This window comes from Trichosurus vulpecula, chromosome 8 (assembly GCF_011100635.1).
Source record: "Trichosurus vulpecula isolate mTriVul1 chromosome 8, mTriVul1.pri, whole genome shotgun sequence".
Classification (NCBI taxonomy): domain Eukaryota; kingdom Metazoa; phylum Chordata; class Mammalia; order Diprotodontia; family Phalangeridae; genus Trichosurus; species Trichosurus vulpecula.
The window spans coordinates 137,804,271-137,818,697 of record NC_050580.1 but is presented as its reverse complement, the minus strand read 5'-3'; the positions used below and the strand labels follow the sequence as shown (position 1 = coordinate 137,818,697).

Genomic DNA, 14,427 nt, shown 5'->3' with positions numbered 1-14,427 from the left:
TTTGGAGGAAAAGTGGTCAGTTATCTTAATTTCTTAATACTCTTCCCAGACCTGGTGTAAGTATGCATACATACATTCAGGAGAGGAAGGTTAGTATGAGAAGAATCAAGTGACACTCTTCTCCTCTGGGGGAAACAGGAGAAGGGTATGTAGTTGGTCAGAAAAGACATGAAAATTGGGGTGGTAAGGGAATGAATCAATGTTAACATAGTCTAAACACAAAAGTAATGGAGCAGAATGTTAACTGACCCTCAGAGGGTGGAGAGGGGAGGGGTAGAGAGGAATAAAGTGTTTGCCTTAGGCTGCCTTTTTTTTTAAAGGCACTCTGTGGGAGAGAAATCATCCACATACCCTTAAGTACCAACATTCAGGGTAAAGAATTTCATATTCAGTTTTGCCTCATTACTAGTAACAGTGCTTTCTGTACTGTATGTGAACTTTATTTCAACAGTTAGGTTTCTGTGAGTTAGGCTCAGTCTCTAATCATTCATATTCTTTCTTATGGAAAAATGTGTTTTGAGTTCCAAACAACCAACTTGAAGATGAACCTTTACAACACTGCCCATCTGTACCCTGGACTGCTTGTTGCTAAGCAAACCTATTTTCCCTCAAAGCAATTTAATTTTTTTTTTCCTTTTTTTGAATTCCACACTTTATTATTTGATATTTTTTAGTTTTCAGTGTTGATTTCCACAAGGGATTTTGAGTTACAAATTTTCTTCCCATTTCTCCCCCACTCCAAGATGACCCATTCTGATTGCCCCATTCCCCAGTCAGCCCTCTCTTCTATCACCTCAGTTCCCTTCCCCCTCCATCACTTTTCCCTTTATTTTCTTTTCTTGTAGGGCAAGATAGATTTCTATGCCCCACTGCCTGTATATCTAATTTCCCAGTTGCATGCAAAACCAACTTTTTTTTTTGAGCATCTGCTTTTAAAACTTTAATTCTCTTTCCTCTTCCCTCCCCACCCACTCTCCCTACAATGGCAAGCAATTCACCATAGGCCACACATGTATCATTATACAAAACACTCCCATAAATAGTCATGTTGTGAAAGACTAACTATATTTCCCTCCCTCCTATCCTGTCCCCTTTATTCAATTTTCTCACTTGACCCTATTTTCAAAAGTGTTTGCTTTTGATTACTTCTTCCCCCATCTGCCCTCCCTTCCATCCTCCCTCCTTTTTTATCCCCTTCCCCCTACTTTCATGTGGGATAAGGTACCCAGTTGAGTTTGTATGTTATTCCCTCCTCAGGTCAAATCCAATGACAGCAAGATTCACTCATGCCCCCTCACCTGCCCCCTCTTCCCTTCCAATGAACTGCTTTTTCTTGCCACTTTTATGTGAGATAATTCACCCCATTCTATCTCTCCCTTTCTCCCTCTCTCAATATATTCCTCCTCATCCCTTAATTTGATTGTTTTTTTTAGATATCATCCCTTCATATTCAACTTATCCTGTGCCCTCTATGTATATGCATATTCCCTTCAACTACCCTAATACTGAGAAAGGTCTCATGAATTACACACATCATCTTTGCATGTAGGAATGTAAGCAAAACAGTTCCACTTTAGTAAGTCCCTTATGATTTCACTTCCCTGTTTATCTTTTCATGCTTCTCTTGATTCTTGTGTTTGAAAGTCAGATTTTCTATTCAGCTCTGGTCTTTTAACTGAGAAAGCTTGAAAGTCCTCTATTTTATTGAAAGTCCATATTTTGCCTTGGAGCATGATACTCAGTTTTGCTGGGTAGGTGATTCTTGGTTTTAATCCTAACTCCTTTGACCTCTGGAATATCATATTCCAAGCCCTTCAATCCCTTAATGTAGAAGCTGCTAGATCTTGTATTATCCTGATTATGTTTCCATAATACTCAAATTGTTTCTTTCTGGATGCTTGCAGTATTTTCTCCTTGACCTGGGAACTCTGGAATTTGGTGACAACATTCCTAGGAGTTTTCCTTTTGGGATCTTTTTTCAGGAGGCAATAGGTGGAGTCTTTCAATTTCTATTTTACCCTCTGGCTCTAAAGTATCAGGGCAATTTTCCTTGATAATTTCTTGAAAGATGATGTCTAGGCTCTTTCTTTGATCATGGCTTTCAGGTAGTCCAATCATTTTTAAATTATCTCTCCTGGATCTATTCTCCAGGTCAGTAGTTTTTCCAATGAGATATTTCACATTGTCTTCCATTTTTTCATTCCTTTAGTTCTGTTTTATAATATCCTGATTTCTCATAAAGTCACTAGCTTCCACTTGCTCCAATCTAATTTTTAAGGTAGTGTTTTCTTCAGTGGTCTTTTGGGCCTCCTTTTCCATTTGGGTAATTCTGCCTTTCAAGACATTCTTCTCCTCATTGGCTTTTTGGAGCTCTTTTGCCATTTGAGTTAGTCTATTTTTTAAGGTGTTGTTTTCTTCAGTATTTTTTGGGGTCTCATTTAGCAAGTCATTGACTTGTTTTTCAAGATTTTCTTGCATCACTCTCATTTCTCTTCCCAATTTTTCCTCTACTTCTCTAACTTGCTTTTCCAAATCCTTTTTGAGCTCTTCCATGGCCTTAGCCCAATTCATATTTTTCTTGGAGGCTTTTGATGTAGGCTCTTTGACTTTGTTGACTTCTTCTGGCTGTATGTTTTGATCTTCTTTGTTACCAAAAAAAGATTCCAAAGTCTGAGTCTGAATCTGAGTTCATTTTCCATGCCTCTTCATGTTCCCAGCCAACTACTTGGCCCTTCAGCTTTTTGTTGGGTTACTACTGCTTGTAGAGTATAGAGTACTTTGTCCCAAGCTTTAGGGGCTGCGCTGCTGTTTTCAGAGCTACTTCTAACAGCAAGCTCTGTCACACCACCCCCAAGAACCGCCAACCTTGACCTCCACCCAGATCCGAGCAGGCTCTGCACTCCTGCTCTGATCCTTGGCTTAGGGTGCGCCTGGGGCTGGAAGCAACTGCTTCTGCGCCCCCCGGGGCTGGGGCTGACTTCGCACTCCTTTCACTCTGATCCCGAAGTTTTTGTCACTAATCTGCTCTGTTGTCTTTCGAGTTTGTGGGTTGAGAAGTCTGGTAACTGCCACAGCTCAATGATTCAGGGCCCTAGTGCATGTTCTGCCTGACTCCAGGTCTGGTTGGTCCATGCTGGGCTGTGTTCCACTCCTCTCCCAGCTCTGAGCTATAGACCCTTCCCAGCGACCATCCAGGCTTTCCTGGGCTGGAGCCCTGCTTTCTTCTGTTATTTCTTGGGTTCTGCAGCTCTAGAATTTGTTCAGAACCATTTTTACAGGTGTTTGGAGGGACCTGGGGGAGAGCTTAAGCACGTTCCTGCTTTCCAGCTGCCATCTTGGCTCCGCCACCCCCCAAAGCAATTTTAACATTTAAGACTACCTATGTTATTGTAGATCTTTTTATGAACCCTAATCTGAGTTTAGAACTTTCAAATGTGAATTTTTGTCTCTAGTTGTGACCAGCAACCATCATAGTACAGATTTGGAAAAAGTATAAATCTGGTGTGTTTGTCACTTAAAACTTTTAATATGATCTAGACTGGATGGAGTTTTGGTCTAGGAGTCAGGAAACCTGGACTTATTACCAGCACAGACTTTTTGAGAAACCTTGGTCTGCTTATTTTATCTCCATTAAAAAAAATACTTGTTAGTCAAATTCCTTAGAGGAATACTAGTTCAGTAGTTCCCGTATCTACCTTTTACTATAGCAGATAAGGAATTTCAAAGTTGTGAAGAATATGATGGCATATAAGGAAAATCTCCCCAAACACCAATGTCCTAATAAAAATAATTCTTACTTGATTTTGGTGTGCAGTCTTAGAAATGTAAATTTTAACCAATATATAAAGATGAGTGTGTCATAACAGAATCACAGATATTGTGAGTAGTTTAGCAGTTACTTACACAAGAGAACTGAGGGCTGCTTGTCCTAAATGGTGTTGTTGCCAGGCAGATACTTGTCCTAAAGACAGCATTCCTGGGGAGTTAAATCCCTGTAGGGCTGACAGGTCTGCGCTAGTAAGTGAGTAATCTGAAAAAGAAGGGAAAAAAATTTTCATCAGATGAAAAGTGAAATAAACTATTTTCAAATCACAGCTTTAAGTTACATCAGGACAAAGAAGATGAACTCAAACACAAGACAACAACAATTTTTGTTCAATATAATTACAAAATTAAAATGCAGGGAATTTTCTTTTATGGCGTTTTAGAATTTATTTAATTCTTTTAGAAAAAATGACATCCCTACACAAATATGAGACTTGTACTATATTTTTATAGTACAAAGAGAAACTCATTTTTTCAAACTGAAATATAGTGACAAGAAACCACCAGTTATTCTGCACATTGTTGTTACTCTTACACTCGGAATGTGAAGACAATAGTCCCTATTTGCTGAGACTTTATCTAGACAACTTATAATAATAGTCTTATAGTTCAAACTAAAGAAGTTCTTGGAGTCTTTGTAAAATAACTTAATGCTCATGGAAAAGGCTCCCTGTGCTAGATGCATCTCTGTTTTGCATGGACATTTCAATAACAGCTTTTTGCCTCATAGCTCATTATTTATATAGTTCTCATTCACAGGTACCTTCAGCTCACCATTAAGCTCACCTCTTCTGTTTCATTCTATGGTGAACAGGCACTTACTTTGTTTTCTTAACTACTTATATACCCTTGTTTATTTGTTGGTTCCCCCATCAGTGTGAACTCCACTAGAGCAGGGACTGTTTTTTTGACTTTGTCAACCTCAGAGTTTAACATACACAAATGCCTGGCACTTAGGTGCTTAACAATACTGACTGAGTTTCCCTGTTGGAAAAAGAAGAAATGTACAAGGCCAGCTTGCCAAAAACTTTACTGCCCTACTATTTTTGACTGTCTTGTAACTACATTATTATAATGAGCTCCAGGTGAGGAACTCCTTCTACTAAAGTGTACTGGCACTTGTTCTGCAACTGCCTGGGACTTTTAGAGGTCAAGGTCACATAACTAGGATGTGTCAGAGGCAACACTCAAACCCAGGTCTTCCAGACTCTAAGGCTAACTCTAAATCACTAGGCTTTTTGGCCACTGCCTCACTCTTAATTAGATTAGATTACCATAGTATTAGTGAATTACCTCCATTTGAGAGAAAAAAAAAACCAAACCAAACAAAACACACCCTTCAATTATAAGAGCCCAGTTTCACAGATTGTAAAGCTATGAGAACAGGTATGAGTAAGTGTAGTTCTGACTCACTAGATCTAATATGATGTATTTTTTGAAAGATTTTTAATAATAATTCACCATTTATGCCCTTAAGTACTGTGTAAACTCCCGAAGGTGGAGGGCAGGGTTAGAAGAAGAGAGCCAACTCTGGTAAATCAATAATTGCCTCCTAATTGATTTTTTCACTTCTCTCTTCTCTCCAATCCCTCCTCCCCATAAATGCCAAAATAACCTTCTGAAGGCCTAAGGTCATATCACAGACCTCAGTTCCTTTAGTATAAAATAAAAATTCCTAAGAACGTCATTTAAGGCCTTCCATAATTTGGCTCCAATCTACTTTTCCTGCCTTATTTCACATGACTGCCCTTCACACATTCTACATTCCACCATAAATTATTCCCCAAACCCAACATTTCATCTCCTTTCCACACCCTGGGCACTCCAATGAATTTTCAAAGTCCTTCCCTCATGCCTGGAATGTACTCCCCCTCCTCAAGTCTGCCTTTAAGAATTCTTATCTTCCTTTAAGTTTCAACCAAGAGGACACTTCTTTCTGAAGCCTTCTTGGATTCCTTCCACCAGATGTTAATGTTTTCTCTTGCCTTAAATTACCTTATATTTACTTATCTATCAAGAGTCATACTGTTTTTCTGGGTAGTCTCTTCTGTTATCCCTTCCCAAGCCCCTTGAAGGCAGGAGCTGTTTCATTTTTTTTTTTGTATTTCCCAGAACCTATCTTAACTACAGTAGGTACTTAACAATTGTTTGTTGAATGTTCTGATTTACAGTTCCTTGGTGGTAGTAACTACTTTAACCACACCTACACCCACCTACCCATGAGAGAGAGAGAGAGAGAGAGAGAGAGAGAGAGAGGGAGAGAGAGAGACAGAGAGACAGACCAATGGAGACAGGGAGAGAGAGAGTGTTTTAAATTAGGTTATCTACTTTTCAGTAACATCTCAATACAGGCATATTTCTTCTGGCCACAGATCTGAGGAAGTGAAAATTTCAAAAGGTTTTTTTCTATTTTGTTCTCTTTGAGCCTTTTTTTTTAATAAGCTTCACTCACAATGAATGAGACAATCAACTCTACCAAAGACAACTTCACTGTTCTTACAAACTATAAATGGAATTGTAAGTTATTTTTTGGGAGAGGCTATAGTATCTTGTTTTATATGCATTTATTGCAGCACCATATAAGATGTTCTAGGAATTTTCTGTGACAAATGCTTAGTTCTACCATATTATAGACATTAGAAAACTATAAAAAATATTTGAAATATCTGAAAATTCAGATGACTCACTGATACAAAAGCTTTTCAAGACTTATTAAGCCAGTTCTCTTGAGGAGAATGAAACCTTAATTTACAATTTGTTTATCTTTATAAAGAGAACATGATATGTATAAAACAGAAAAAAAGAATGATTTCTTTTTGGTTCTGCATTCCTTTTCAACATACCCCCTTCTGTCCTGTGGTGTAGGAAGACCCTCATCACTTCATGCCTGGATTACTACAACAGCCAGCTGATGGGTCTGCCTGCCTCAGGTCTCTCCTCACTCCAATCCATCCCCCATTCATCTACTAAGTTAATCTTCCTAAAATTCGGATCCAACCATGTCCCTATCTCCTCCACAATCAAATACAAAACCCCTACGTGGTATTTAAGCTCTTCAGAACCTAGGGCCTTTCCTCCTGTCCCCGAACCTTTCCAGTTTTCTTACACTTCCTCTGAAAACTCTTAAATCAAGTGACAGTGGCCTCCTGGTTGTTTCAAGAACAGTCCATCTCTCAAGCTCCGGGAATTTTCTCTGGCTGTCTCACATGTCTGAAATGCTTTCCCTCCACATTTCCGCCTCCAACGGTCTACAGGAAGCCTTTCTTAATCTCTCTTAATTTAAGTGCCTCCTCTCTGGGTAATTATTTCATATTTATATAATTTGTTTGTATATAATTGTTAGCTTGTTGTCTCCCTCATTAGACTGTGAGTTTCTTGAGGGCAGAGACTATCTTTTGCCTGGCTTTTTGTATCTCCAGTGCTTAACACAGTTCATGGCACACAGTAGGTGCTTAATAAATGCTTACTTACTGACTCTTCCCTTTCTCATCAAGAGTTATTAAAATCTCTTAATAACTGTTCAGATAAATTTTAAGTATCCTTCTTCTTTTGAATGTTTATCATAGTTTCAGTGTATCTGAGAAAACATACCATAGGGTAGTGGCCTGGGCAGAAATCTTAAAAGAAAACCATAGTTCTCTAAATTAAAAAGTGCCTATAGAGTTAACATAATGAAAATTACTTGTATTCAAGTTACTGCTTGTAATATTATGTGTAATAACTTGTTACATAACAGTTTAAAAAATTACCACTTGAGTTTTTACACACACTAAAAATATATCCTTAAATTAAGATTAATTATGCAAATGACATTAAGATTTTTAAAATGTAGAAATGTGATTCAAAATAGCAGAAATTTCACTGGTACATGTATTTGGCTCTAAGGTAAAACGAACCCCTCCCCATGCCTTACTGGGGGGGTTTGTGAGTTGCTGTGGCCCAAAATATTCATCACCTAGTTTCTAACCTTTAGGTGGCGGGGCTCTGTGAACTTGCCCTACATTTATCTCTAAGTGACATTCTATTTTGGAGCCCATACCTTAACCTTTTCCCATTGATATGATTTGCTACACTACCGCTGCATTTGGGAACCACCCTCTATGGCAAGATGACATACAGGGGAAGAATCTTGATTAAGGTAAGCTAATAAAAATTAATAAATAATTAATAAATAATTAATTAATATAATTATATTATATTATAATTATATTTTATATATAATTATTATATATATAATATATAATATTATATATATAATTATAATTATAATTATATTATAATAATAATAATTAATAAATAATTAATAAATAAAAAATTAACAAGTTCCACTTGATAATAAAAACAATATTTATATAACATTTTGGGAGAAGAAATGAGTGTAGTATTTATCTTATTCTTCAGATACTAGTTAGCCACACTGCTAGACATAGAGGCAAAAAAAATCCCACATGATTGTGATATAACTTCACCATATCCTGGAGCCATATCAGTATGAATAGTGGATTTATTTTCCAAAGCAGGTAAGTATAAAAAAACCAAGGAATTATTTAAAAACTGTAACAGTGGTACCATATAGTAGAAGGCTACCTAAGAAAAGACAGAGGAATAAAGTATATGCCACTTTTTATAAGTAATATATGAAATGACCTGAAAGAGCAAGAAATGGCCACTTACTTACTTGCTCTGGGTAATCAACCCATTAACAAGCATTTACTAAGAGCCTACTATGTTCTGGCAAATAACAATTGAGAACAGGAGAACAGAAAAATAAGTCTACTACAAATTATTTAAAAGTCAAATATGAGCTCAAATACCTTGGTACAAATTAATTAATTATTTCAATATTAATGCTTTCATAAGCTTTTGTAAGCACTGACTACTGAGTGGAGAACTGTAAAATATTTACGCTACAGAAAACAAACAAGGAAAGGCAACAAATAAAGACTTACCAGTGTTGTAAGCAGTAGGCATGGCTGAATATACAAGTCCCTGTGGAGGCAAGCTTGGAGTTGTCACAGATACCACTGGGGTAGCAAGAGGTTGAGTAGACTGAGAACTGCTTATCCTTTGGGAATTCTGTAAGTGATGAGTAACAAAGAAAGATGTATCATGTGGATATTATAATGAACAGAGTCTATATTTTAAAAATAACATTCAATGAAAAAATATATATGTTTTCATGCTTTTTGTATGTTGAAGATCTTATTTCATATAGTAGGGATTATGTGAAAAATTTTAAGTAACTACTAAAGGAAATATTACAAAATGTTTCATCTGGCTTATTTTTAAAGAGAAAATATTTATATTAAAGTGGTAGAGTGGAAAGAACACTGGATTTGGAGTTAGGGGACCCAGATTCAAATACCATGCCTACCATGCCTTTAATTTAGTGTTTGGTGAACTCAGGCCTCAGAGAAGTGACCTCTCTGGGCTTCAGTTTTCTATCTGTAAAATAAGAGGATTTCAGTTATGAGCTCTGAGGCCCCTTCTAGCTCTGTCCTGTGAATCTTGTTTATATTCTTTGTGCAATCTTATTAATATCATGGAGATAACATATTAAATATAAGGGATTCTATTGCAAGGGATAACACTGCTATATATGTGATATCTAATAGAATAAAAAGTTGATACTATTGCAACTACTGAGGTATCAATGGGCACATGTTTATATTTTAAATATGCTTTCCATAGAGAGAAAGTCATTTGGGAATTAATCATGTAAATACAACATTGCAACAACACTTATCTACTACAAACATTTGTATTTTACGTATTACAAGAAGAGAAATAAATTTTAATTTAATTTGCTTTATGATTTAAGATTACTCCTTACCAAAGGATTTTTATATTTTGCTTTGTAACTGTTTCATATATACACTCTTTGTGTCCATCTTAAGATTATTGGCTCAAGAAAATGACCTCCCTCCACAATGATAAATTTTCAATAAATGCCCTTCAACTGTCTTATTTTAATTCTATGGTTCTCATTCAATGACATTTATACTTAGTCTTAAAATTAAATTGGTTACACTAATTAAAGTACTTAATTAGACACTGACTTATTATATATGCTGATAATTATGGTGAACTTTATTGTGTTTCTTTAATCCAGAGGAAAGAAACTGTTAAATGATTTACATAATAATGCCTGTACCACATGATTATTTCCTTAAAATTATTCAGAAATAGAACTAGTATTTTATCAGTTAAATTATCTACATATAGTGATACTGTGGAACCGATTTCTCTTTTCAGTGATTTAGGTTATCTTTTTCTGTTAACAATGAATTAGTACTGGGGAACACAACCCATGCAATGGCAAAGATATGTCTAACAGCCAGATTTTAAATCCAGACATTTTTGCACATGAAGATGATAAAGTATGGCACCTGACATTTGTGCATCTAAGACCTTATTGTAATGCAAGTAATTATAATTCATCAGTACCAAAAACCTTTTCAGAGAGTTGTAGTAATGTGATTCAATTTTCCTCATCCCTCTTTTCATAAAGTATGGGTATCAGGCAGGTTTCAATTGCTGATAATTCTATATTACACTTGAACAGGACCCCTGCAACTGTGCAAAATACTAGATGACAGAACATAAAGGGCAAGACATGGTCTCCAAATAAAGCACCACTCTTGTCTTCTTTGTTTTCACTGTTCCAGTATGAGCTGGATGAACACTGGAAGGATTTATGGTATAGTGGAAAGAACGCTGGATTAGGAAGTAGAAGACCTGACTTCCATCTGGTTCAATTCAGCCTCTCTGGGGCTCATTCTTTTCAACTATAAAATAGTGATAATGTCAATGGTCTTGCCTCTCAAATAGAGTTGCTGTGACAATAAAATAAGATCACGTACACAAAAGTGTTTTGAAAAGCAATGTATGAAATGTTATTATTCTTTGTGACCATTTGACCCACGATTATAGAGAGTGAGAGGATAAATATTTATCTCTTCTGATTGTAATTTTCCCATTAGTACTGACATGAAAGAAGTTGGAATTTTCATGGAACTGCAAAGCTCCTATAGAAATCCTTAGACCCCATAACAGAAGAGTCCAGGTGTAGGTTTCATGGCACTTACTCGCCTTTCCTTAGAGTAGAATAAGTCCACTTGTAAGTGTAATTCCACTCCCAACCATTACTCATTTGGAAAATATCCAAGTTTCTATAGATAATGATTATGATTCTGTTTCTCAGATATACAAAGCTTTAAAATTATTCATTATTTTTCCAAGTTAACATCCCTAGTTGTCAGCAGCATTCTCTCCCTCTCCATATTATCTTGTATTTTTTATTTTAGGATTACTATAATCTGTAAAACATTATGTACTTGGAATTTTTTTCCAATTTATTTTTATAAAAAGATGTGGAATTCGAGGGATGTTAGAGAATAAAGCAATATAAATATGAATCAATTTCTGTCTCAATATGCTGAATTTGTTAAATTATTCTATAACATTTTTGAGTCAGCTAATTCTTTGAAGTTTAATAACTTTCTGCATTTGGATTTTTGAAATACTCTAGTACACCTCAGATACTAATTACTATGGAATATATGGAGAATTCATTATAAAGCAGACTCCTTTTGGCTTCCACCCATGCTTCAGTCTCACGTTAACCAAGGCTTAGACCCCAAATTAAAGGAAGGGTTCTGATGTATTATTTATTACTGTACCCATCAAACCTTCTGTTAATAATGACTCCTTTACAAAAAATATTTTTCAAAACCACTAGAGGGCAACATATTCCTAAGTTGGCAAGAAGGAAATCTATCTGAAATTTTCTATTCTATGCTATACGGAAGTTGCACAATAAAATAAAAAAAATATACAAATTTAAAATAAATTATCTTTTAATGAGTAAGACTATAATCAAGTAAAAAGTTTAATTTGTGAATCACAGTGTAATTTAAGCAGATCATTTAATAACAACTCCCCAAAATCGCAAGATTGTATATATCATAATCTGATACCAAATAGGTAGAAGGAAAATCATAAACTGTAGTGGGAATAGGAAGGGAAACCACAAAGGTGTCTGAGGAGTGATCTTTTATTTTAAAGATAAAATATTGTTATGATGTGCAGAAAAAGATGTCTGGAAAGAAAAAAAAAACTGTGCAAAAAAAGCCAGCATGCACAAGCATGAAACTATACCAAGTGGAAACTCAAAGGGTGCATTTCCCCCCGCCATGCTTTCATGCAATCTGAGCCTCTTACCAGCAATAGGTCCATGTTGATGACAAATTAAAAGTTTCCCCCCTTAAATTATTAAGCAAACTACAAAATAATGTTTTGGACTTAAATGATAAGGTCTTTCTTGTGCAGCAGCTAAAAGATTTGTATTTTATTTTGCAGACAAGTAATATTTCTTACCAACTGCAAGTTATTTTTAGTCACATTTATTTTTCCATAGTGAAAGCCAATAAAAATCACTCATTTTGGAAAAAAAGGATAGCTCCTTTTCATCTTCCAATAAAGTAGCAAAATATTAAAGAATTTATTTACAAACACATATGTTCCTTTTAGTAAACAGGGAACCCCCTTGTGGTTCTGATCTTCTCATGCAGCATGAAATAATTCCAACTCTGTGAAAAGGTGACCTCACCAAAAATGATGTAATCTTTTTGAAACAAGGAGAAACAACACAAGACCTTGTGTTACAATTTGAGGAACTTCAGGGGTGAAGTCACTTTCTAAAAACATTTTAATAATTTGGGGAACTATATAAGGTATGCAGTATCTTTCAGGTTGTTTTTTTTTTCCCTAAAGCCATATCCTTAGTGTCTTCTGCTCATGGACAGCTACTGTTTTTTGTTTTTTGTTTTTTAACGGCTCTGTTCAATGTTCCCTCTAACAAATAAAACTGCATATAATATGTTTTTAAGTGGGAATGTCAGAATTTAGTTTACATGAGTCTATCTCATCAAATACCTTCAAAATAAGTAAGTAAAAATCTGCTAAAGGGAACATTGTTTATACTTTAAATATTTGATAGAAACAAAGACTTTCTGAACCCCTTTTATCTTATCAAGCAGAAACCCACACTCACCAACTCCAATTCATCCTCCTCCGACTGTACTCAGCAAACAAGAGGGATAGCAGAGTTACTAAGACTGTCATTGCTCTAAACTATTTTTTTTTAAAGAAAACATTTAGGTTTTAACAATATCATTATATACTTAATCTACTATCTACTGTATGCAAGCCTAAAGTGCATTCATAAAGACTGCAAAGGTTGCCATATAATTCTATCACAGGTTTCTCACTTGCACATAAGTTTGTATAAGTAAAATCATTTAAGTGTATAAAAACAAGCAAAGGCCATAAATTAAAGTGGAAGAATACTGAAAATTTAAATTCAAAAATCAGATAAAATCGAACACATTTGTTCCTCTTTTTTTTAAACCATCCAGAAAGTACTTTTTACACAGCTGAAAATATTTAGCTAATTTTGGTAAGGAACTATATAGGCTATTTTACTCTGTACTGAAATGTTTCCTTTTTTAATTGAATAATTAAATTTTTATTTCAATTACTGTTTGAAAAGTAGCCCAATATAATCGAGGGCAAGTTACCTCTGACACATTATCTGTCACTGAATCTCTTGGTTCTCCAGGGAACTCCAAAACTAAATTACAGACCAGTTATTGATCTGTGTCAATCCACACTTGCAGCGCCAACACTGCCCACCCCCATGAAATCACAAGTCCAGGCTTAAAATAAATAGTCTTCTGTTTTTTTTTCATACAAATGAACAAAGACAAGTTAGAGATAGGGACTTGGCCTATGACGTCATTAGCATATGGAAATCCAGGATGAGGAAACTCCCTTTATCAAAGTAGGTTTGACCCTTCATTCTTAGAGAGTTGCTTGGAACATCTAGAGGTTAAATGATTTTCCTGAAGTCACACAGCTAGTAAGTGTCAGAGGCAACACTTGAACTCAGGTCTTCCTGGCTCTAAGGCCAGCTCTCTATCCATTACCCTACACTTCCTGTCACATGAACAAAATGGGTGATTATTTAACTTTGTGCAAAATATCATTTTATAATAGGACTTTCCATAAGGTTAAAATAACTTCACTGTTTGGTTATAGATATATTTAATTCCACTTCAATTAAAAGATGCCTTCCTAGAAAACTATAAATATTTGTTTTGTGACATTCACAAATATTTTATTTTCATTAGTGAATACACATCTAATGGGATTAAAGGTCATAATATTTTATATGGAGAGAATTTCAGTCTTCAAAGGGAAGATTTTTATCTGTCCAAAAGCGCAGAACAATCTCATTTCAGACTTTTTTTAAACTTAAAATTAAATGCAGTTACTCCTTTCTATTACCAGTTTATCAACTGTTTTCATAAATATGTTATCGGTTATCACTTTATAATATTTAAATTTAAAGTGAGTGGCTTTTAGGTCTAGTTTCTTAGCATTTTAATGTATCGCTCATGCCAAATTCCCTCAACAAAAAATATAGAAGGCCTAAATTTAAATCTTACCTCTGAGGATGGCTTAGAATAGCCTAACCTGTGTACCTTTGGGCAAATCACTTAACTTCTCTGGTTCTAGGTTTCTTCATTCATAAAATAA

The 14,427-nt window shown here is 35.3% G+C and overlaps 1 protein-coding gene across 6 annotated transcripts in view; it reads right to left on the bottom strand.

The window, feature by feature from the left end:
• Nucleotides 1-14,427, bottom strand: part of MEF2A (myocyte enhancer factor 2A) — a 241,816-nt gene that overhangs the window by 5,964 nt on the left and 221,425 nt on the right. For 3 of the 6 annotated variants that reach the window (XM_036734324.1, XM_036734323.1, XM_036734328.1), the window contains 3 exons: nucleotides 12,881-12,904; nucleotides 8,775-8,901; nucleotides 3,904-4,030 (listed from right to left, as the gene is read on the bottom strand). In XM_036734324.1, coding sequence (XP_036590219.1) covers nucleotides 3,904-4,030; nucleotides 8,775-8,901; nucleotides 12,881-12,904 — 278 coding nt within the window. The remainder of the gene's footprint in view (nucleotides 1-3,903; nucleotides 4,031-8,774; nucleotides 8,902-12,880; nucleotides 12,905-14,427) is intronic. The other 3 variants (XM_036734327.1, XM_036734325.1, XM_036734326.1) reach the window with 1 other exon arrangement.